The sequence below is a fragment of the Manis pentadactyla genome, chromosome 9, assembly GCF_030020395.1.
Source record: "Manis pentadactyla isolate mManPen7 chromosome 9, mManPen7.hap1, whole genome shotgun sequence".
NCBI classification, from domain to species: Eukaryota; Metazoa; Chordata; class Mammalia; order Pholidota; family Manidae; genus Manis; species Manis pentadactyla.
This window is the reverse complement of record NC_080027.1, coordinates 59,644,877-59,668,236: the sequence shown is the minus strand read 5'-3', so window position 1 is coordinate 59,668,236 and position 23,360 is coordinate 59,644,877. Positions and strand designations below refer to the sequence as shown.

General features: G+C 33.2%; 1 protein-coding gene across 6 annotated transcripts in view; it reads right to left on the bottom strand.

Moving 5' to 3' along the window:
- The window catches only part of PRMT3 (protein arginine methyltransferase 3), a 144,975-nt gene that overhangs the window by 60,912 nt on the left and 60,703 nt on the right, over positions 1-23,360 (bottom strand). For all 6 annotated transcript variants that reach the window (XR_008999258.1, XM_057507474.1, XM_057507473.1 and 3 more), the window contains one exon: positions 22,602-22,701. Coding sequence is in view for 5 of the 6 variants with exons in the window: in XM_057507474.1 (XP_057363457.1) it covers positions 22,602-22,701 (100 nt within the window). In the remaining variant the exon portion in view is untranslated. The remainder of the gene's footprint in view (positions 1-22,601; positions 22,702-23,360) is intronic.

Sequence of the window (23,360 nt, the reverse complement as noted above, 5' to 3'; positions counted from 1 at the left end):
CTTTGAGAAAATAAACAAAATAGATAAACCCCTAGCCAGACTTATCAAGATAAATGAGAGTCTACACAGATAAACAGAATCAGAAATAGAAAGGAAAAATCACTATGGACACCACAGAAATACAAAGAATTATTAGAGAATACTATGAAAAAGTATATGCTAACAAACTGGATAACCTAGAAGAAATGGACAACTTTCTAGAAAAATACAACCTTCCAAGGCTGACCCAGAAAGAAACAGAAAATCTGAACAGACTAATTACCAGCAACAAAATTGAATTGGTAATCAAAAAACTACCTAAGAACAAAACCTCTGGACCAGATGGATTCACTGCTGAATTTAATCAAACATTTAGTCAAGACCTAATACCCACTCTCTTTAAAGTTTTACAAAAAAAGTAGAAGAGGAGGGAATACTTCCAAACTCATTCGATGAAGCCAGCATCACTCTAATACCAAAACCAGGCAAAGACCCCACCAAAAAAGAACATTACAGACAAATATCCCTGATGAACAGAGATGCAAAAATACTCAACAAAATATAAGCAAACTGAATTCAAAAACACATCAGAAAGATCACCCATCATGATCAAGTAGGATTTATTCCAGGGATGCAAGGATGGTACAATATTGAAAAATCCATCACCACCATCCACATTACCAAAAAGAAGGACAAAAACCACATGATCATCTCCACAGATGCTGAAAAAGCATTCGACAAAATTCAACATCCATTCATGACAAAAACTCTCAACAAAATGGGTATAGAGGGCAAGTACCTCAACATAATAAAGGCCATATATGACAAACCTACAGTCAACATCATACTTAACACCGAGAAGCTGAAAGCTTTTCCTTTAAGATTGGGAACAAGACAAGGAAGGATGCCCACTCTCCCCACTTTTATTCAGCATACTTCTGGATGTCTTACACTGCTGGTGGGAATGTAAACTAGTTCAACCATTGTGGAAAGCAATAGGAGGTTCCTCAAAAATCTAAAAGAAGAAATACCATTTTACCCAGGAATCCCACTCCTAGGAATTTACTCAAAGAATATAATTTCTCAGATTCAAAAAAACACATGTACCCCTATGTTTATTGCAGCACTATTTACTATAGCAACATATGGAAGCAACCTAAGTGTCCACAGTAGATGAATGGATAAAGAAGATGTGGTACATATACACAATGGAATACTATTCACCCATAAGAAAGTAATAAATCCTACCATTTGCAACAACATGGATGGAGCTAGAGGGTATTATGCTCAGTGAAATAAGTCAGGCAGAGAAAGACAAATACCAAATGTCCCTCATTTGTAGAGTATAACAACAAAGCAAAACTGAAGGAACAAAATAGCAGCAGACTCACAGACTCCAAGAAAGGACTAGTGGTTACCAAAGGGTAAGGGTGGGTGGGGAGGGAGGGAGAAGGGGATTGAGGGGTATTATGATTAGTACACATGGTGTTGGGGGGATCAAGAGGAAGACTCTAGCACAGAGAAGGCAAGTAGTGACTCTGTGGCATCTTACTACACTGATGGACAGTGACTGCAATGGGGTGTGGGAGGGACTCGATAATAAGGGTGTATGTGGTAACCACATTGTTTTTCATGTGAAACCTTCATAAGAGTGTATATCAATGATACCTTAATTTAAAAAAATTAGGAGTTACTTAAAAATGTATTTGTAACGATGAATGAGAATTTAAAGTTAATAAATTAGAGAATAAATGCTTATCAGGCTGTCCACATCATATGATATTTATTGAATGGGCCTGTGTTACAACCCATGAGCTAGAAGTGAAATTCCTGTTTGTTTTTTCAGCCATCTATCAGAATACACTTTATTGGGTTACTTCTTTTTTCAAACTAGCCAAGAAGACTACGCATGTGCAAATACATTCAGAAAAATACAAAACCTCAAGATTTTTTTACAATTAAGAAATAGGATTTAAAAACCCAATCAAAATAATTTGATCACACTGGCTAATTATTTCCAATTCCAACTTTAAGATTCTCAAGGGATAATACAGTGATTTTTTTTCCCCCGGGTCAAAAAAAATCAATTTTACTTAATACTTTGAACTTCACTATTTGCATAATAAACCCAATAAACATTTTTCAACATACCCCATAATGATTACTTTCACTAATTAGAATTTGGATCAGATATCACTAGAAACAGTCTCTAGGATTCTAATTATTTAAACAATCTAATTTTCACATTAGGGAAAGAAGAACTAGAGAGGTTAAGGGGCTTATTTTATTTAAGTCCTATAGCTAGATAAATACCGGACAATTTTTAGCTTCCCTTACAAAACACTAGCCTTAAGATTCAATTCCCACTGATAAATTCAACAGGTAAACAGAGTGCAAACAAACAACTGAAAGACGATAACCATCCCTAGCAGCAAAAATACTCTTCCAGAAATTCCAGCCATGTCTGTGCTTCCCATTTTTTAAAGATAGTCGTCATTAATTACTAGGTCACAGATTTTCTGAAAGCAAATGATTAAATGCTTTTGTTGATACATTTTGTTGTTAGCACAGTTTCTGGCACAGAGTTAACACATAAAACCAGTGAAAAACCTTATCATGTGATTTTTTAATTTGACAAAAGTCACCATAAGGCAGAATAGGGCTAAAATGGATAGAAGAAGAGGCTAAAGCATGTCTTTCTTCTTTTGTCTTTTCCCATTTTTGATAATCTTTTTCTCTCTTCTTTCATATATAATTAAAAGCAATACTCTATATCTTTTTCTGATCATTTTTTTCATCTCAGTAGCAAGGTAAAATTTGCGTTAAGTATATGATTAGGCTTCTATTCTGTTATAGTACTTTGTAAACTTTAAGCTAAAGAATAACTGAACCAGCAAATCGAAAGAAAAGCATTCCTTCAAAACTAGATTACACACTTCTTCATATTTAGTGTATCTCCTAAATATGCTACATTATTTAAGACTCAGTGAAGACCTGACAATTTTATTGTTCATTTCACTTAGTATTCAGATTACCTGCTCAACCAATACTTCCTCAAAAAGGATTTTCCTGAAGTCCCTACATAAAGTATCATCATTTTCCTCCACCAAGCACTATTCTTTATCCTGTTTTGTATTTCACCACAGGACTTATGAATTAAAATATTATTTTTGTATTTATTTTACCTCCTTACTAAAATGTAAGCTCTAAGAAGAGCAAGGACTTTGCCCATAAATTGTCTGCAACTATATTCCTCAGGGCTAGAAATGTGTCAGGTATGTAGCAGAAATTCATTAAGAATTTTTTAATGAATAAAACAGTAAGAGTTATTAATACTGTATATACATATCATTATATATTTGTTAAAATGAAACAGTATCTGCTTTTTTGCTATTTTTCTAGAGAAATTTAAATTAGTTGTTTTAAAAAGCTGTTTTGCTTTCTAAAATGAGTATTCTCAAATAACAATAGTGGTGTTAATTGTTTAAGTTCCTTGTATTAAGTATCTTTAAAGGATTATCTTATTTAATTTTTCCCCTAAGGCACATTTTATTGTTATTTCCATTTAACTGATAAGGAAATAAAGGTTTGCAAATATTAAATTACTTAACAGGATATAAAAAATAGCTCATAGTCAAAGAAACAGTTGAGTGAGTCAGAATTTGAACCCTGGTCTGTAACTACAGAGGTCAAATTGTGAATTACTATTCTATGTTGCTTCTTAAATTGACTAATCTGATTGAAAATAAGATTTAGTATTTGTATTATACTATACTGTAATTAAGGATTCAAGTGTTCTAAAATGAAAAATTTCCCATAGAACATATTAAACAAGGTTATAATTTACAATATGTCTATGATTTCCAATATTTCAGAGCAATAGCTTAGTTGGCAATTGATTCTCAGCCACCATCTACTATGAAAGCGATCAGTTTGGAAAATCTACACAAAGACTAGAGTATATGTAGAGCCAATATATGACTTCTGTGAGATAAATTACTATGTCTAGTTAAAAAGAGAGAATGAAAAGAATCATATATGGATCATTAACAATTGTTGTCCTTTCTCTCAACTTTCCACTTTGCCAAACTTCATTTTACTATAGGTTCCTTATATGAAAGAATAGCCTTTAATTTCCTGGGAATTGTCCTTGGTTCTGAACCAAGTCATTTATTACTGATATCAGAAGGCTTTGCTCCAAATGCCCTGCTCATCTGCAATGTAATTCAGACTGTAATTTCACAGGCTGCTGCCTCACCTGTGGGGGTGCCATCTGGAAAAGAATTACACCCAATATTTTCTTCAGTGATGTTCATGGGGCACTCTTCTTTCCAAATTGACATTTACATTTTAAAATTAAATTTTGCTTTTACATTTCAAGAATTAAGTACTACAACTGGAACATGGTGGATTAAATACAGGACTAACATATCAACATTGAAATGGAAACCTTATTTTGAAAATGCCTACTAATGATATTTTGGAATTGACAAATTAATGATAAAAGAAACTTGGGATACCTTCAGTATAAGGTGCTTCTCTTTCATAATTTTTTTATTGTGAATCACTGGATGACTGATACACCCATATGCAGAATTAACTAAAAAAATTGAGACAATGAATTACAAATAAAACGGTTCATTTGTAGAAAGTCTAGTGGACAAATACTCAGTAATTGGATTTATTTAAAGATAAAACATTACTTCTAACAAATAAGCCTATAAAATCTAATCCCCAATTCTTAGTATATTTCTGAAGTACAAGAAATTATTTGATGACTTTTTTTTCCAATACTACTCTCAATTCTGTAAAATTTACTGCAGATAGAATTTTATCCAATGTGATCAGGGCTAGTAATCAGGTGTTAATTGAAAACAACATATTTTAAGAAAACAAATAAATGTAGATTTGCTTACCAATACTCTCCAGGAATGGACCTATTTATTGAAATATTCACCATCTTCCTTGCATAAATCACTTTCATAATAGATTGTAAATAATTTCCAGTTTGGGTTATTTCAAAACATAAAAAGAATCTAAGGGCACTTGCAAATTGGAGAATCTTGGAATTCCATAATTCCTCCTTTCCACTTACAATCTTTCACAATCATTTTGCTCACTACTTTATTCAACGGGAATAAAGTAAATGTAAATAAAGATGTAAACATTTATTTTTTTATAATCTTGTTCAATAGTTTATGTTACTGTAAACTGGTATTATGTAAATAATCAGGCAAACAAACACAATAAGCTCTTGGTAAACTATAACCCAAATGATAGGAGCCAAACAGGAGCAGCACACTGAAAGTAGCTTACTATCTTTACATGTTCAGGTCGCTATGAAGTCTAGCAGATGTTATACAAAAAGAATGTAGGACATCGTTAATTTGGTGAATTAAATGCAGGTTGGTTAAGGAAGCTTCTGTTGTACATTCATGTGACAAAATATGCTCTCATAATGTCACCTTTTAAGGAAAACCTACTTTGATGCCCGAGAAAAGATCGAGTGGCTTTTACAATACGATCTCAGTTACAGATTGAGTTATTATCAATGCCGGAAGTGAGAACACTAAAGCAGGTTTTCAGCCGTGGCACTACTGACATTCTGGGCCAGAAATTACTTTTTTGTAGAGGTTGTCCTGCCCCTTTTTGTATGTTCAGCATCTCTGGCTTCTACCAACTAGGGGCTAGAAGCACTCTCCTCCTGTCCCCAACCCTCCACATTGTAACAACCTAAAATTCTTCCAGACAGTTCCCATTGTCCACATATCCCCAGGGTTGGGGGGGCAAAATTGGACCCCCACCTCCACCGCTGAGAACCTCTGCTGTAGAAATTACCAAAAACTAGAAAAGCACTTTCTCCTAATCAACAATGCTCTATGCTAAAAATGCACCAAATTAAAGATTTTACAGTATGTAATATAACCTCTATTCATTTCACTGTTATATTTATAATGGCCTTAGAAACTAAACACCTGAATTGCAGTTTTCTCTGTGATTCCTCAATCACCCGAATCTCTCATCTTAAAATGTGCTAATGTTAAACCACTTTATGTGTCACAAATGTAACTTAATTACACAAGATTTAGAAAATAATGTAAAATTATTTAGGGTAAGGTAGTTTACTGATAGCTCTATAGTGACTGAGAAAGATTACACTCACACACTTGGCAAAAGGCAAGGCAGCTGATGATATAAAGCAACAACATCTGTATCACGTGCACTTATTTGCTGTAGAAGGGTAAGAAAACTTGAACATCTACCTACACACACACAGGCATCTTCGTTCAATGTTTTATGTATTTGGCTAAGATAAATTCCTTAAAGCAGAATTGCTAGATAAAGGGACATGAACATTTAAAATTCTGATTTGTATTATCAAACTGTTGCACAGAAAAACTATGAAAAAGTTTGTCCACACAACTGTATGTATAGATTAAAGATCTATATGTACATGGAAACAGTACAAAGTTTGTAGAAAATGTTTTCATGGTCTTAGTGCAGGGGGAGGGAAGGTACTTACTATAAGGAAAAAGACTAAGAAGTTTGAGCACAGTAAAATTCAGAACCTCTCCATCATCAAAACACATAAAAGGATTAAAAAAATAAGTCACAGACTTTAAAAAGATATTTGATGCGCGCACACACACACACACACACACACACACATGAACATGTATGTTTCCATCCCCAACAAAGAACACAAAACATTAAGAAAAACATAGGAAAGCGAAATGAAAAATGGGCAAAAGAATTAAATACAGTAACTTCACAAAACAGGAAATCCAAACAGCCAATAGTCACACATACAGGTGCTGAAGTTCATTAGTAATTCAAACACAACGAAAAACTACTGCATGACTAGCAGACTAGCAATACAATCTCCAGAGTGGACAAGTCCATGGAACATAAAGATAAAAATTTTACAGCTTTAGAAAAGTTTGGCATTTCAAATAATGTGGAAGAGTGGCACATCCTGTGATTTACCAATTCTATTCCTAAATATACACCCAGAAATGCACACTCTAGGGTAATTGCATACATGTACAAGTATACTAGAGCGTTATTATTTGTCATGGTAAAAGAACTGAATATGATCTAGTGCCCACCAAAAGTAGAATGAATAAATACCCTGTGGTATATTCATACAACAGCATATACAGAAGGGAAAATGAACAAATCATCCTTACAGGCAATACTGAGGAATGTTACAAGCGTGACTTAGTGAAGAAAGTAAAGCCTGCTATTTTTAATAAGGTATTAGGTATTATTGATATACACTCTTATACAGATTTCACATGAAAAAACAATGTGGTTACTACACTGACCCATATTATCACGTCCCCCCCACACCCCATTGCAGTCACTGCCCCTCAGTATAGTAAGATGCCACAGAGTCACTACTTGTCTTCTCTGTGCTACAGTGTCTTCCCTGTGATACCCCCACACACAATATGTGCCAGTCATAATACCCCTCAATCCCCTTCTCCCTTCCCAACCCCTCCCCTTTGGTAACCGCTAGTCCCCTCTTGGAGTCTATGAGTCTGTGCTGTTTTGTTCCTTCAGTTTTGCTTTGTTGTTATACTCCACAAATAAGGGAAATCATTTGGTACTTTTCTTTCTCCGCCTGACTTATTTCACTGAGCATAATATCCTCCAGCTCCATTCATGTTGTTGCAAATGGTAGGATTTGTTTCTTTCTTATGGCTGAATAGTATTCCACTGTGTATATGTAGCACATCTTTATCCATTCATCCACTGATGGACACTTAGGTTGCTTCCATATGTTGGCTTTGTAAATAGTGCTGCAATAAACATAGGGGTGTGTATGTCTTTTTGAATGTGAGAGATTATATTCTTTGAGTAAATTCCTAGGAGTGGAATTCCCAGGTCAAATGGTATTTCTATTTTTAGTTTTTTGAGGAACCTCCATATTGCTCTCCACAATGGTTGAACTAGCTTACATTCACACCAGCAGTGTAGGAGGGTTCCCCTTTCTTCACATCCTCGCCAGCATTTGTTGTTCTTAGTCTTTTCGATACTGGCCATACTAACTGGTGTGAGGTGATAGCTCATTGTGGTTTTAATTTGCATTTCCCTGATGATTAGTGATGTGGAGCATCTTTTCATGTGTCTGTTGGCCATCTGACTTTCTTCTTTGAAGAATTGTCTGTTCATATACTCCACCCATTTTTTAATTGGGTCATTTGTTTTTTGGGTGTTGAGGCATGTGAGTTCTTTATATATTTTGGATGTTAACCCCTTGTCAGATATGTCATTTATAAATATACTCTCCCATATAGTAGGATGCCTTTTTGTTCTGTTGATGGTGTCCTTTGTGGTACAGAAGCTTTTTAGTTTGATATAGCCCCATGTGTTCATTTTTACTTTTGTTTCCCTTGCTCGAGGAGATGCATTCAGGAAGAAGTTGCTGATGCTTATATTCAGGAGATTTTTGCCTCTGTTGTCTTCTAAGAATTTTATGGTTTCATGACTTACATTCAGGTCTTTGATCCATTTTGAGTTTACTTTTGTGTATGGGGTTAGACAATAATCCAGTTTCATTCTCTTGCATTTATCTTTCCAGTTTTGCCAACAACAGTTGTTGAAGAGGCTGTCCTTTCCCCATTGTATGTCTATGGCTCCTTTACTGTATATTAATGGACCATATATGGTTTGGTTTATATCTGGGCTCTCTAGTCTGTTCCATTTGTCTATGGGTCTGTTCTTGTGCCAGTACCAAATTGTCTTGATTACTGTGGCTTTGTAGTAGAGCTTGAAGTCAGGGAGTGTAATCCCCCCCGTTTAATTCTTCCTTCTCAGGATTGCTTTGGCTTTTTGGGGTCTTTTGTGATTCCATATGAATTTTAGAACTACTTGTTCTAGTTCATTTAAGAATGCTGTTGCTATTTTGATAGGGATTGCACTGAATCTGTAGATAGCTTAAGGCAGGGTAGCCATTTTGACAATATTAATTCTTCGTATCCATAAGCACAGGATGTGTTTCCATTTATTAGTATTTTCTTTAATTTCTCTGATGAGTGTCTTGTACTTTTTAGAGTCTAGGTCTTTCACTTTCTTAGTTAGGTTTAATCCTAGGTATTTTATTGTTTTTGATACAATTGTGAATGGAATTGTTTTCCTGATTTCTCTCTCTGCTAGTTCATCATTAGTGTATAGGAATGCAACAGATTTCTGTGTATTAATTTTGTATCCTGCAATTTTGCTAAATTCGGATATTAGATCTAGTAGTTTTGGGGTGGATTCTTTAGAGTTTTTTATGTACAATATGTCCTCTGCAAACAGGGACAGTTTAACTTCTTCCTTGCCAATCTAGATGCCTTTTCTTTCTTTGTGTTCTCTGGTTGTCATGGCTAAGACCTCCAGAACTATGCTGAATAAAAGTGGAGTGGGCAACCTTGTCTTCTTCCCGATCTTGAAGGAAAAGCTTTCAGCCTCTCGCTGTTAAGTATGATGTTGACTATGAGTTTGTCATATATGGCCTTTATTATGTTGAGGTACTTGTCCTCTATACCCATTTTGTTAAGAATTTTTATCATGAATGGATGAATTTCGTCGAATGCTTTTTCAGCATCTATGGAGATGATCATGTGGTTTTTGTTCTTCTTTTTGTTAATGTGGAAGGTGGTGATGGATTTTTCAATAGTGTACCATCCTTGCATCCCTGGAATAAATCATACTTGATCATGATGGATGATCTTTTTGATGTATTGCTGAATTCAGTTTGCTAATATTTGTTGAGTATTTTTGCATCTATGTTCATCAGGGATACTGGTGTGTAATTTTCTTTTTTGTGGGGTCTTTGCCTGGTTTTGGTGCTAGGGTGGTGCTGGCTTCATCGAATGAGTTTGGAAGTATTCCCTCCTCTTCTACTTTTTGTAAAACCTTAAGGAGAATGGGTATTAGGTCTTCACTAAATGTTAGATAAAATTCAGCAGTGAAACCATCTGGTCCAGAGGTTTTGTTCTTAGGTAGTTTTTTGATTACCAGTTCAATTCTGCTGCTCGTAATTGGTCTGTTCAGATTTTCTGTTTCTTTCTGGGTCAGTGTTGGAAGGTTGTATTTTTCTAGAAAGTTTTCCATTTCTTCTAGGTTATCCAGTTTGTTAGCACATAATTTTTCATAGTATTTTCTAATAATTCTTTGAATTTCTATGGTGTCCATAGTGATTTTTCCTTTCTCATTTCTGATTCTGTTTGTGTGTAGACTCTTTTTTCTTGATAAGTCTGGCTAGGGGTTTATCTATTTTGTTTATTTTCTCAAAGAACCAGCTCCTGCTTTCATTGATTCTGTTTTATTCTTGTCAATTTTATTTATTTCTGCTCTAATCTTTATTATGTCCCTCCTTCTACTGACTTTGGGCCTTATTTGTTCTTCTTTTTCTGGTTTCATTAATTTTGAGTTTAGACTTTTCTTATGGGATTGTTCTTCTTTCCTGAGGTAGGCATGTATTGCAATATACTCAGCATGGCCTTCACCGCATCCCACAGATTTTGCAGTGTTGAGTTATTGCTGTCATTTGCCTCCATATAGTGCTTGATCTCTGTTTGTATTTGGTCACTGATCCATTAGTTATTTAGGAGCACATTGTTAAGCCTCCATAAAAAGCTGCTTTTTTTAATCCAAAAAGTACTTACACTTTGATTCCATTTACATAAATCTTAAAAAACTGGCAACTATAAACTACATTATTTAGGAATACACATACAGGAGATAAAACCATAAAGAAAAGCAAGGAAGTGATTATCATAAAGGTCAGGTGTGATTACCTTTCTAGGATAAAAAAGGAGTTGTAACTGAGGAAAGATATTTGGTGACTTCTTTATTTTGATTTGGTGATCATTATATAACTACTGGTTATGCTGTACCTGTAAGTTTATGCAGATTTCTGTGTATAATTTACAAGTTAAAGTTACTAACAGGAAGATTTATATCAACAAAAAAAATTCCAGAACTGGAGGCATTCAGAGGTGAATTCTACCAAACATTTAAAGAAGAGTTAATACCCATTCTTCTCAAACTATTCCAAAAACTTGAAGAAGGAATGCTTCCAAGCTCACTCTAAGAGGCCAGAATTATCCTGATACTTAAACCAAACAAAAGCAATACAAAAGAAGATAATTACAGGCCAATATCCCTAAAGAACACAGATATAAAAATCCTCAATAACATATTAACAAACCAAATTTAACAATACATTTAAAGGATAATACTCCATGAACAAGTGGGATTTATGAATTCAAGCATAGTTCAATATCTGCAAATCAATCAGTATAATAGCACATGAACAAAATGAAGGATAAAATCACATAGATTTACATCTCAACAGATGTACAAAAAGTATTTGACAAAATTCAACATCCATTCATGATTAAAAATTCTCAACAAAGTGTGTGTAGAAAAAACATACGTCAACGTAACAGAGCAGTATATGGAAAACCCATAGTTAACATAACACTCAATAGTGAATGAACAGTGGACAGCTTTCCTTCTAAGCTCCGGAAAAAAAAAAGATAAGGAGGCCCAGTCTCACCACTTTTACTTGACATAGTTTTGGAAGCCCTGGCCACATAAATTGGACAGGAAAAAGAAAATAAAGCATCTAAATTGGAAAGGAAGAAGTAAAACTGTCATTATTCACAGATGACCTGATACTATATACAGAAAACCCTAAAGATTCTGCCAAAAAACTATCAGAAGTATAAATGAATTCAGTAAAGCTGCAGGATACAAAAGCAATATATGGAAATCCGTTGCAGTTCTGTACACTAATGAAAAACTATCAGAAAGAGAAATTATGAAAATCCCATTTGGAGCAGCATCAAACATAATAAAGTACCTGGGAACAAATTTAACCAAGGAGGTGAAAGGCCTATATTCTGAAAACTGTAAGATGTTGATGAAAGACATTGAAAACAACACAAATGGAAAGATATATTATGCTCATGGATTGGAAGAATGAATATTGTTAAAATATCCATACTACCCAAAGCAATCTACAGATTCAATGCAATCCCTACTAAATTATTTTTCACAGAAGTAGAACAAATAGTCCTAAGATTTGTATGAAATCACAAATGGCCATGAATAGACACAGCAATCTTGAGAAAGAAGAACAAAGCTAGAGGTATCATGAGCCCAGATTTCAAACTATATTGCAAATCTACAGTAATCAAAACAGTATGATACTGGCACAAAAAGATACACAGATCAATGGAACAGAATAGAGAGCCTAGATATAAAGCCACACTTACATGGGTGACTAATCTACAACAACGGAGGGAAGAATATACAAGGGGGAAAAGATAATCTCTTTAATAAAGGTGCTGGGCAAACTGGACAACTACATGTAAAGGAATGAAACTGGATTACTTTCTTATACTGTATTAAAACATAAACTCAAAATGAATGAAAGACTTAAATACAAGACCTGAAACCATAAAACTCCTAGAAAAAAACATAGGCAGTAAACTCTCTGATAGTGGTCTTAGTGATTATTTTTTGGATCCCTCTCCTCAGGCAAGGACAACAAAAGTAAAAAAGAAAGAAATGGGATTACATCAAACATAAAGCTCTTGCACAGCTAAGGAAATCATCAACAAAACAAAAACACAACCTACCAAATGGGAACAGATATTAAAAAATGATATATCTGATAAGGGGTTAACATCCAAAATATATGGAAAACTCATAAAACTCAACATCAGAAAACAAAAAAGCAATCCAATTTAAAAATGGGCAGAGGACCTGAAGAGATATTTTTCCAAAGACATACAGATAGCCAAAGGTACATGAAAAGAAGTTCAATCTATCACTAACCATCAGGGAAATGCAAATCAAAACCAGAATGAAATATCATGTCACACACCAATCAGAATGGCTAAAATCGGAAAGAAATAAATGTTGGCAACAATGTGGAGAAAATGGAACCTTCATGCACTGTTGATGGGAATATAAATTGGTGCAGCTATGGAAAACATTATGGAGGTTCCTCAAGTAACTGAAAATAGAACTGCCTTACATCTAGCAATTCTACTTCTAGGTATTTATCAAAAGAAAATGAAAACACGAATTCGACACCTGCACCCCTCTGTTCACTGCAGCATTATTTGTAACAGCTAAGATATTGAAGTAACCTAAATGTCCATCAATAGATGAATGGATAAAGAATGGGATACTAGTCAGCCATACAAGGGGATGAAATCTTGCCATTTGATACAACATGGATGGACCTAGACGGTATTATGTTAAGTGAAATAAGTCAGACAGAGAAAGACAAATATCACAGAATTTCACTTATATGTGGAATCTAGAAAACAAAACAGAATAGAAAAAAAAAACTCACAGACAGAGACTTAATGGTGGCCAAGGGAAAGGGGATGGAGAAATAGACAAGATAAGTGAGGGGGAGTAAGTGGTACAATCTTCCAGTTCTAAATAAGATCTGGGGATACAGTGTGCAGCACAGGCAACATAGTCAATGATGCTGTAACATCTTTGAATGGTGACAGATGGTTAACTAGACTTACTGGGCTGACCATTTCATAATGTATATAAGTACTGAATCACTACAGTATACACCTGAAACTAATACAATATTGTATGTCAAATAAATAAAATATGTAATTAAAAAGGATGATTTATAAAACTAGTTATAGTCTGGGTGAAAGCAAAAAAGAATTGGGTGAAAGCGAAAAAGAACACACATCATATCTGTTTATAAATGCTTAGAATATGTCTGGAATAGTACACAATTAACTAGAAAAATGATAAAGTAGACAAAAGGACCAAAAATATCATCAGGGACAAAAACCAATAGTCCATAGTGATAAAGAAGCCAAATTCTGTCAACAACATATAGCAATCCTAATCTGCATATACCTAAAAACCACATAAAATATCTGCACCCAAAACTGACAGAACTGAAAAGAGAAACAATAACTGAACTAGGTATAAATTGCATTATTCTTTTTTTATTACTTAATAAAATGAGTAGACTTACAATAATGATTCACAAGTCTTGAATCATATTATCAAACAACTTGACTCAACTGACAATTATAAAGCAGTCCATCTAAATGAATGTGAAACATCCAACAAGACACACCATATGCTGGGTCATAAAACAAGTCTGAACAAATTTAATAGAATGATAACACACAGTATGTCCTCTGATGTCAAGCAAAGTAAATAAGAAATCAACAGATATCTTAAAATACCCCAACACTTAGAAGTTAAACACTGCATTTCTAAACAATTCATGGATCAAAGAAGAGATCCAAGGGTAGTATTTTGAGAACTGATTAAAACATTTGAGGAATGCAGCTACAGTAGTCAGAGTGGAAAATTTATAGGCTTAAAAGAGAAGGAAAAAAGCAAGGTGAAGAACAATACATAGAATATGCTTACCCTACATTAAGTATAGGGAGGTTTGTAATCTATTATATTCACTGCTTTATCCTGCATAGAACAGTGCCAGACACATAGCAGCCACACAAAATTTGCTAAACGAACATGTGCCAACAGGTGGGACTATACATACATGTTAGTGATTGAAGTATTTCAGGAAGAACATGCTAGAAACTGGTAACAGATTTTGTTGGGGACTTGGGGTAGATCCTAAGCAGTAGGTTAAAGACAAGATGAAATCTGAAGCTTCTGTGTATTATTATATTTTTAAAAATGACAGTAAGATTCAAATTTACATCACAAATATTTGTCATTTCATTTTCACTTATTATTTCCTACTTCATTACTATTTCACTTGATCATTACCTTCCATGCAAGAATGAGAATAATGGTGATAACCATTAGTTATTAGGTACCTACTGTGTGCTTGCTACTGTCCTGCATTACTACTTCCTTTCTTTTCTCATATCTTACAACACAGACTTCTGAAGAATGTAATAGCACAAAAGGATTTCCTCAGCATACTCTTCTAGTTTGATAAACTTTTATTAGCTTAAAAGTCTTTCTCCCACTAGATGGCACTCTCACTTAGTCAACAGAAGACTGACAGTTAATTTGGCCCTTTTCTTGGAACTGCAGTAAACTGCCCAATAAGCATGTCTATGAGATGCAAAAGTGAATCATCTAAAGACCTTTCCAAGTGCACATATGGGTCTTATTCCAGACTTACACAATTAGTTTTAAAGGATAAGAGTAGAGGATGCATATGCATTTCTAAAACAATATTCCCAATCCCTCACACTAGTTGGAAAAAAAAAATAATTAATTATAACTGGATACTCTACTTTTATGAATTCAACTAAAGTATTACTATTTTTATTAAGGAGAATTATATAAATATATATATCACAATGTATACAGTATACTACCTTTTGCATGACAGGAGGGTGAAAATATAAATATTATATATCTAATATGTATTAAATATATCAAAAGCTAAAAAAAGATTATTTTCACTAAGGGACAAAAGAAATGGAGTCACATAACTTTTTTCACAACTAAACCATAAAGTTAAACAAAAAACAAAGGAAAAAGTAAACCCCTCAAATTAAAGAAAAAGGAAATAATTAAATCTGACTGTATGTCAAGTTGGCTATATAAACAGAGAAAATAATTGTTTCAAGTGACTTTAAAACACAGTTTTTAGACTGTACATTTCTCAGGAGGTATACTGTAGGAAAAAGGAAATACAAAGAAATCCTAAATTGCATTGAGAAGCCTGATTGTTATAGCAAAGTTCATAAAAAATTTGTGAAATTATTATAGGTATTATTACATGATAGAACAAACAAAAAGCATTATCTTAGGAACCAAGATTTTCTGCACAGGAGAAAAGAGATATGAGTATAAAATTAAAGACTTTAAGTAAAAACGCCATAATCTTAAATTGGAAATACCAGTGCAAATTACTCTTTTATATGAAAAAAAAAAAAGCTGTATCTGTCCATTAAGAAAAGCATACAAGCAATGACAATCCAATGACAATTTATTATTTTGAAAATGGCAAATAAACAGAAAATACTGAGCATTTATCCAGTATTCTCTACATAAGCTGGAATTTATAACCAAACATTTAATCAAGTAAAGTATTATGGAATAATTTTAGCTAATGCATAGAGAATAAATGGTACAATGAAAATACCACAATTTTGCAACTTCTAATGAAATAACGAATCTAAGAAATAATTTTCAAAGGCTTCTAAAACCATTAGGTAACTTTATAATGAACTGATTGATTAGGCTGACAACTCCAAAAGCCACTAATCAATCTTAACATAACAGAAAGAGACAAGCAGTGATCAAGTCTCTTGATTCAATACAATAGCAGCTAACCACTATTACTCCCCATGAAATAATCTAGGAAAGAAAAAATCGACTTGAATTTGTTAAGCCTCAATTTCTGAACCTCATACTTATAGTTTACAAGAAATACAAAGGATAGAAAAACATGTTAAATGACACAGTGAGGATGCAATCATCAAAATCCAGAATGTGGAAAATTCTACAGAATACATCACCCAGTTTCTTCAAAGAATGGCAAGAGAAAATGGTGTAGGAAAGGTGAACCTACACATTCCAGACTGTAAACTTGATACCAAAAGCATGATGCATAAAAATAAAAATTGATAAACTGCGCTTTATTAAAATTATAAAATTTTACCTTTTGATAATTCCTGGTAAGAGGAATTACTACACAGCAGGGGAAAATATTTGCAAAACACATATCTGATAAAAGCCTACTAAAAAAGAACCATTAAACTCAACAGTAAAAAGAAAAACAATCCAATTAGAAAATGAACAAAAGCCACAAACAGACATTTCACTGAAGAGGAGATACAGATGGCAAATAAGCGTATAAAAAGGTTTTTAACATCATTAGCCATTAGGGAAAAGGCAAATTGAAACCATGAGCTATCATTACACACCTATCAGAATAGCTTAAATAAAAATTAGTGACAATATCAGATGTTGGCAAGAATGTAGATGGACATTGTTACTGATCTTTTTACTGCTCATACATTGCTTGTAAGAATATAAAATGGTACAGCCCCTCTGGGAAATTGTTTGGTAATTTATTACAGAACTAAACATATAACTACCATATAACTAGCTCTTGGGCATTTATCTGAGAGAAATGAAAACTTAAGTTTATATAAAAACCTATGCACAAATGTTTATACAGCTTTACTTGAAATAGCCCCAAACTGGATATCTTTCAAAAGTTAAGTGGTTAAACCACTGGGGTGCATCTATACAATGGAATACTACTCAGAAATAAGGACTAGACTATTGATATGTGCAATAATTTGGATGAATCTCCAGGGAATTAGCTAAGTGAAAAGAGTCAATCCCAAAAGGTCACACACTGTATGATTCCATTTACACAGCACTTATTTTATTGGCTAGAAGCACAAATTAACTAAAAGTAAGGCTGAAGACTATATTCCTGTAAAGGTCAGTTAGCCTCATTTTCAACTTTAAATTACTTTAAATTGGGTATCCCCAAATAAATATTCTAGTATTAAGAAGAGAAAGGGAAGAAAGTGAAAATGGAGTGGATCATATCAATGCATCACCACTACTGAATTTACTCAAAATAAGTAATTTACCAAAAGCACATCAAAAAAAGCCATTCATGAGAACAGATCAACATTTTAATGTACCTTACTCCTGCCCTAAAATTTCCATTTCACCTAAATAATGGCTTCAGAGTCCTACGATCTAAAATTTTACCTATTTCAAGAATCTATTAGAGATAATATAACGTAAGAAAGGCTTGTGAATCAAATATCTGTCCATGGATATTCTTAAGTAGAACCACTTCACATTAATTGTTATAATTATGACTGAGCCAACTCAGTTGTATAGAGTACAATCTAATTGTGTTTGTAATCAATGCCCATCTGTCTGCAAATGCAAACTGGCTGCTTTCACTCCCAGGTCAAAGTAAACAGTATTACTGAAAGAATATTTATAAACTGCTACATAACTTTAGAGTTTGAAATCAACTTTAACAAATATTTCATGTTCTCTGACTAGCTTAACTGAAAGTGTTTTGTAAGGGCAGTTGACTCATTCATGAATAACTTATCCACTTTATCTTCAAAATTAGAATAATGTACAACTTATTGAACAAAATGATTTTTTTTAAAAAAGCAATTCATACAGAACTTAATAAAAGCATAACTAGAATGTAATATGGCAAAGGGGATTATGGGGGTCAAAAAGTTAGTAAATCCAATCAAATCAATCACACGTGATGCACTGAATCTCTTGGCAAAGTCAACTTCTAGAAATTTGATGAAAGAGATACAAAACACTCAATATCTTTCAAAAGCAAAAATTTACTCACAACACATAATTGTTTCAATATAAATAACTTTCCTTAAAGATTAAATATTTTCATTTAGATTTGGTTTCAAGCATAGGAAAAAAAGCATACATTTGAATAAGGTATATTTTACTATACTTTTTAATGTAACTGCAGCCTATAAAATAACCTGGGACCCACTTTAATCATTTCTCAAAGGATTAAATATTCCCTATAGATACGAAGATCCTACTATTATAAAACATTCTCCTTGATATAGTAAGAGATAAAATTGCTGCAGAGTATGATCTGAATTCTAATTTAAACAAAGACTGAGGTTAAATAAAGAAGAGGCTGGGGAGTGGTAAAGAGAGCAGATGAGAATAAACATAAAGATTATAAAATGAAATAATTATACTTGAGGGGCCTATTCTTAATTACATTTTTATTCTGTCTTCATTCTTAATTTAGATGTCAATACATCTAAAAAAAATACTTCTATAAACCACAATTTTCCTTTCATTGTTCAAGTACTGTACCTATAATACATAAAAATATTTATAATACATAAAATTATTACTGTGAAATGTTTATTTTAGACATTATCTAAAATAATTAGGTAAACTTATCAGTATTGCCAAAACTGTTTACAGGGCAGCAAACTGAGAATTTTGCTTGAAACATACATAATATTTTAATTCCGTTAATGTTAAGAAAAATACTAAAAATATCCCAACCCCCCCCAACAATCCACCTTTGTCAGCTGATTTAGATATGAACAAAGGATACCCCATCGTTGCAGGTATGGGTATGTGCATGCATGCATGTTATGCAGATATACCATGCTCGTGAAGATGAGAAGGGAAAGTTAATTCTTAAGTTTCAAGGACAAATCCAAAAATATTTGAATAAAGAGAAAATTTCACATCACTTCTGTGAAACACAAGCCTACATAGAAAAATTTCAACAAGGGACTTTAGATAGCTTGAATGTACATCATGACTGATTGTGACAATGAAACATAAAGTTCACCTACTATGTGTAATTCTGCTGATGGTCCTGATGACAGAAAATAACAAGAATCATCTCTGGCAACTATGTCATACAATGCCAGGATCTTACCTATTTGCAAGGATATCATGCTGAAAATAAACATGGAAAACAGCAATACTACATGAGTCAATCTGGCTTGACTGGTTTGTAGGACAAGAATTAGAGATGTTTACTTTGAACAGTTTTATTAGGCAATCAGAAATAAGTCATAAAAAATGGCTCTTGCTAGAATAAAATGTGAAAATGAGAACAGATACTCACAGGTATAAACAGTAACATCTTGTAGAGATTAAACAGTTTCTATTTAACTGATAATAACACGATCAAATAGAAATTCCATTCAGTAAAAATGAAAATGCAGAATTAAAGGCAAGCTTAAATCTGAAAATTCATAAATCTAAGAGACAAGTGATAATTTATTAAATAATATGCTAACAGCAACAATTCAGCTTTTAAAATTACATTCTAATCTAAAAACACCTTCCCAAAATAAAGGCAAAGTCCATGAACAGCTATAGACAAAAAACATATCTAGATTAAGCCAACGAACAGAACAGTTAGTGGACCATAGTAGAAGAAAACAGATGTACATCTGTGCAATATATGATGACTACATTGCTATACTGGGTTACAAGTCCATTAAACATCTGTGTCCAATTCTGCAGGGTATATTCTTTTTCTGTCCCTCATTGAAAACTCTTTAAAAATAGGGAAAAAGATGTATACTTTAGCTTAAAATTGGTTTATTCTAGATTTCTGCATCCTTACTGCTCTATGTAAAAAAAAAAAAAAATCTTTCAAAGGAGATTCTATGCAATATATTTTAATTTCAAAATGCTGATCCATGAAAATATGGCTTTAAAATAGATTTAAAAGTCAGTTATTTACCATTTGCCCATCGTTTCAGCCAAAGTAGGAATGTCTGGAAAACATTGGTCATATTTTAGAAAGCATACCTACTTCTTGTTTGATTATATAATTGAATTTTTCAGCTTTTCCACTTAGAAATCCTAGCAGAAGTACCAAAGCTAAGAGGGGTCTTATAGGATTTAGAAGATACTATAAAAAATATTGCCAATCTACAATGATGACTTTTTAGCACAAGAATAGTTAAAAGCTTAAGTACAAATTTCATTACAGAAATAAGGCCACCCAGAATTGACTGCCTTAGAATAGCTACCATAAATTACAGTGTCTAATGCTCCACCTAACACATTTAACACAGTCTGCTAGACTTCAACTCCACTAATGCTTACAAGGAAAGGCAGACAACAAGATAATGCAAACTCTTAAATTATACCTTTGTGAAGAGGAAAAAGGAATGTTCTTAGTTATCATTTCTTGGATGTACTGATTTGTTTCCTTTAGTGAAAGGATTCTGAAAGCACCTTGGTTCCAAACAACTGGCTCCTTTCATCTCAGTTCTAGTGATACAGTACTGTTTGTGTTACAGTGCCTTCCTGATAAAGGCAGAGATCACATCTAAACAGTCCTTCCAAATGAAACGTGCCCTTGTATCACTTAGAGTCTAAGAGAAAAGAAACCATAGGCTATGAAAATAGAGTAAACATAATATAGAAAGTTGGTTACACAAAGCGTAGAAGATAGAAGTCATCAAGAGAACAAACAACTGGACATTAGCAACAACAGGAAGTACCATTCCTAGGCTAGAGAGACAAAAAAAGATACCACTACAAGAGCCCAGAGCAAGGGTCACACAGTGGATGCTGGAATTATGACAGGCTAGTCCAACGGTCATTGAAGCTACAAAAGAAACAGCTTCCACTGGCAATACTAGTAAGAGGCGAAGAGAAGAAAGAAACGCCCTGGCTTTGCCCTTCCTTAAATTCCCTTTAGTATTTCCCATTGGGCTCCCCAAACTCAGTGGAAATTGGCTGTCACTGAAGCCTACAAAAAGTGGCCTGCAGAGCTGGCCCTCCTTCAGCAGAGAAGAAAGCAAAAGGGCATAAAATGGATTTGAGGCCAAACAAGCCCCAGACCAGCATACCTTTCAATAACGTTCACATCATAAATGTGACAATCTCATAAATTCACTCAATCCAGTTAATTTTTTATTTGTTATTATATCAACTGGCTTTAAAATTTAAATTTCATATTAATACTTCTAAGATTATCTTTCAGACTTTGAAGTGAAAATTCCTAAAATATCAATATCCAGAGGTATAATTCTGTGAGGTAGGGCAAGAACTAGTCAACTAGTATAATCAAATATGTAAAAATGTTCCACTGGGGTGACAAAGTTTAGTAAAGTCTGTCTTCTACCTTGCTCACAGTCTATTCTGGAGTAATTTAAAAGATGTGTTTTCAACGAAAAATAAAATAATCCCTAGAGAAATGAGGATCATGTCAGCCAATATTTTGTATAAACCATTTAAAATTGTTGCTAACTAAAGGCCTTAACGGTGCTTTCCCCAAAGCATCTTTTTGTCATCTGTCAAGAGGTGTGTTTTTAATTATACATAACTAAACTCACATCTTTTCACTTAATTCATAAGAGAAATGACAGTACTGATACAAATTCTTTGATATAAGAAGAAAAATGACATTGTCATTAAGGACTGTTAAAGCCAATCTTAACATAAAAAATTAACTTACTATTTCAAGTAAAAGACTAACTGCTAATAGTGACTGTCACTGGTTCTAGATTAGAACTTACACTAAATCTGAATGTTTCAGAAGCTCCCTGAAATCCCTGCTATTTTGCTAGGACTATGACCATATTTATTAAATATGTATAGATGCTTGTAAAGCAAAACTCACTGCTTTCAATTTTTTTTTGATAAACTCATTTATGAAAACACATATAACCAAATACAATTTTTTTAAAAAAGCTTAAGCCTTTCTAAATGATTAAGAAATCTTTGTCTATCTAGAATTACTACCTACTTTGTCTTCATCAAATTGGCATATCAATAAGTCAAATCAGTTGTCAAACGCCATTAATCTTATTTCATATATATTTTTAAATATTCTTTGACTTATGATTTCAAAAGCATATTATAATGCTAGATAACATACATTCATTATATTATTATAACGATGCCAATAAATTTTATTTTATGTGATAAAGAACACTGATTACATAGCCTAACCTCAGAAAGATAGGACATTCAATATGATAGTGTTTTTAAAATAATGAACCCATTCTGCATTATCAAATATAATTAAATGCAGAAAACTGCTACCTTATCATTGTTTTTATTTTTTTTTTAACTAATAAAAGTAGTTTTTTTCTGCAAACACTTACCATCCACTCAGATATAATAACATCCACTTTTTCTACAGGAAGATGGACTTCTTCAATCTTTCCTTTAATTAGTATAACAGTATCTTCAAGTTTATTTAGTCTGAAAATTATCATAATGCATTAAATTAGTATGTTAAACAGATACTGAAAACTAGTCAAATTACACAATTGCTTGGCAACTGCTCATACTATTTTGTGGAACTCAAAAGTATGTTCAAAGTTTATTTCTTGAGTTACTTTTCAGTCACTCCATGAATGCCCAAGGATACATGTAGTTAACATGGCAGTATACTGCCATTAAAAGTATAATGTAAAAGTATAAAAGTATAAAAGTAAAAGTACAATGCCAATATTAAAAACTTCAGCCTGAAGAGCAATCAGAATTTTATTAAGAACAGATTTCAAAAATTATCACATCCTATGGAATTACTTTGGTATCTTTGTCAGAAATCAATTGAACATTGTATGTGTGGTGGATTTATTTCTGGACTTTTAATTCTGCCCCAAGATTTAGATGTGTAGCTTTTCACAAATATGACACTTTCTTCATTACTATAGCTTTAAATTAACTCACAAAATCTGATAGTGTATGTTCTTCAAATTATTTTGGCTATTCTAGGTCATTTGGTTTCCATATGAATTTTAGGAGCAGCTCTTGGTAATCTTCTGCACTGTCCAGTGTCTATGTCTTAGACATATTTTGTTAAATTCATCCCTAAATGTTTGATGGTTTTGGTTGTACTGTAAATAGCATATATT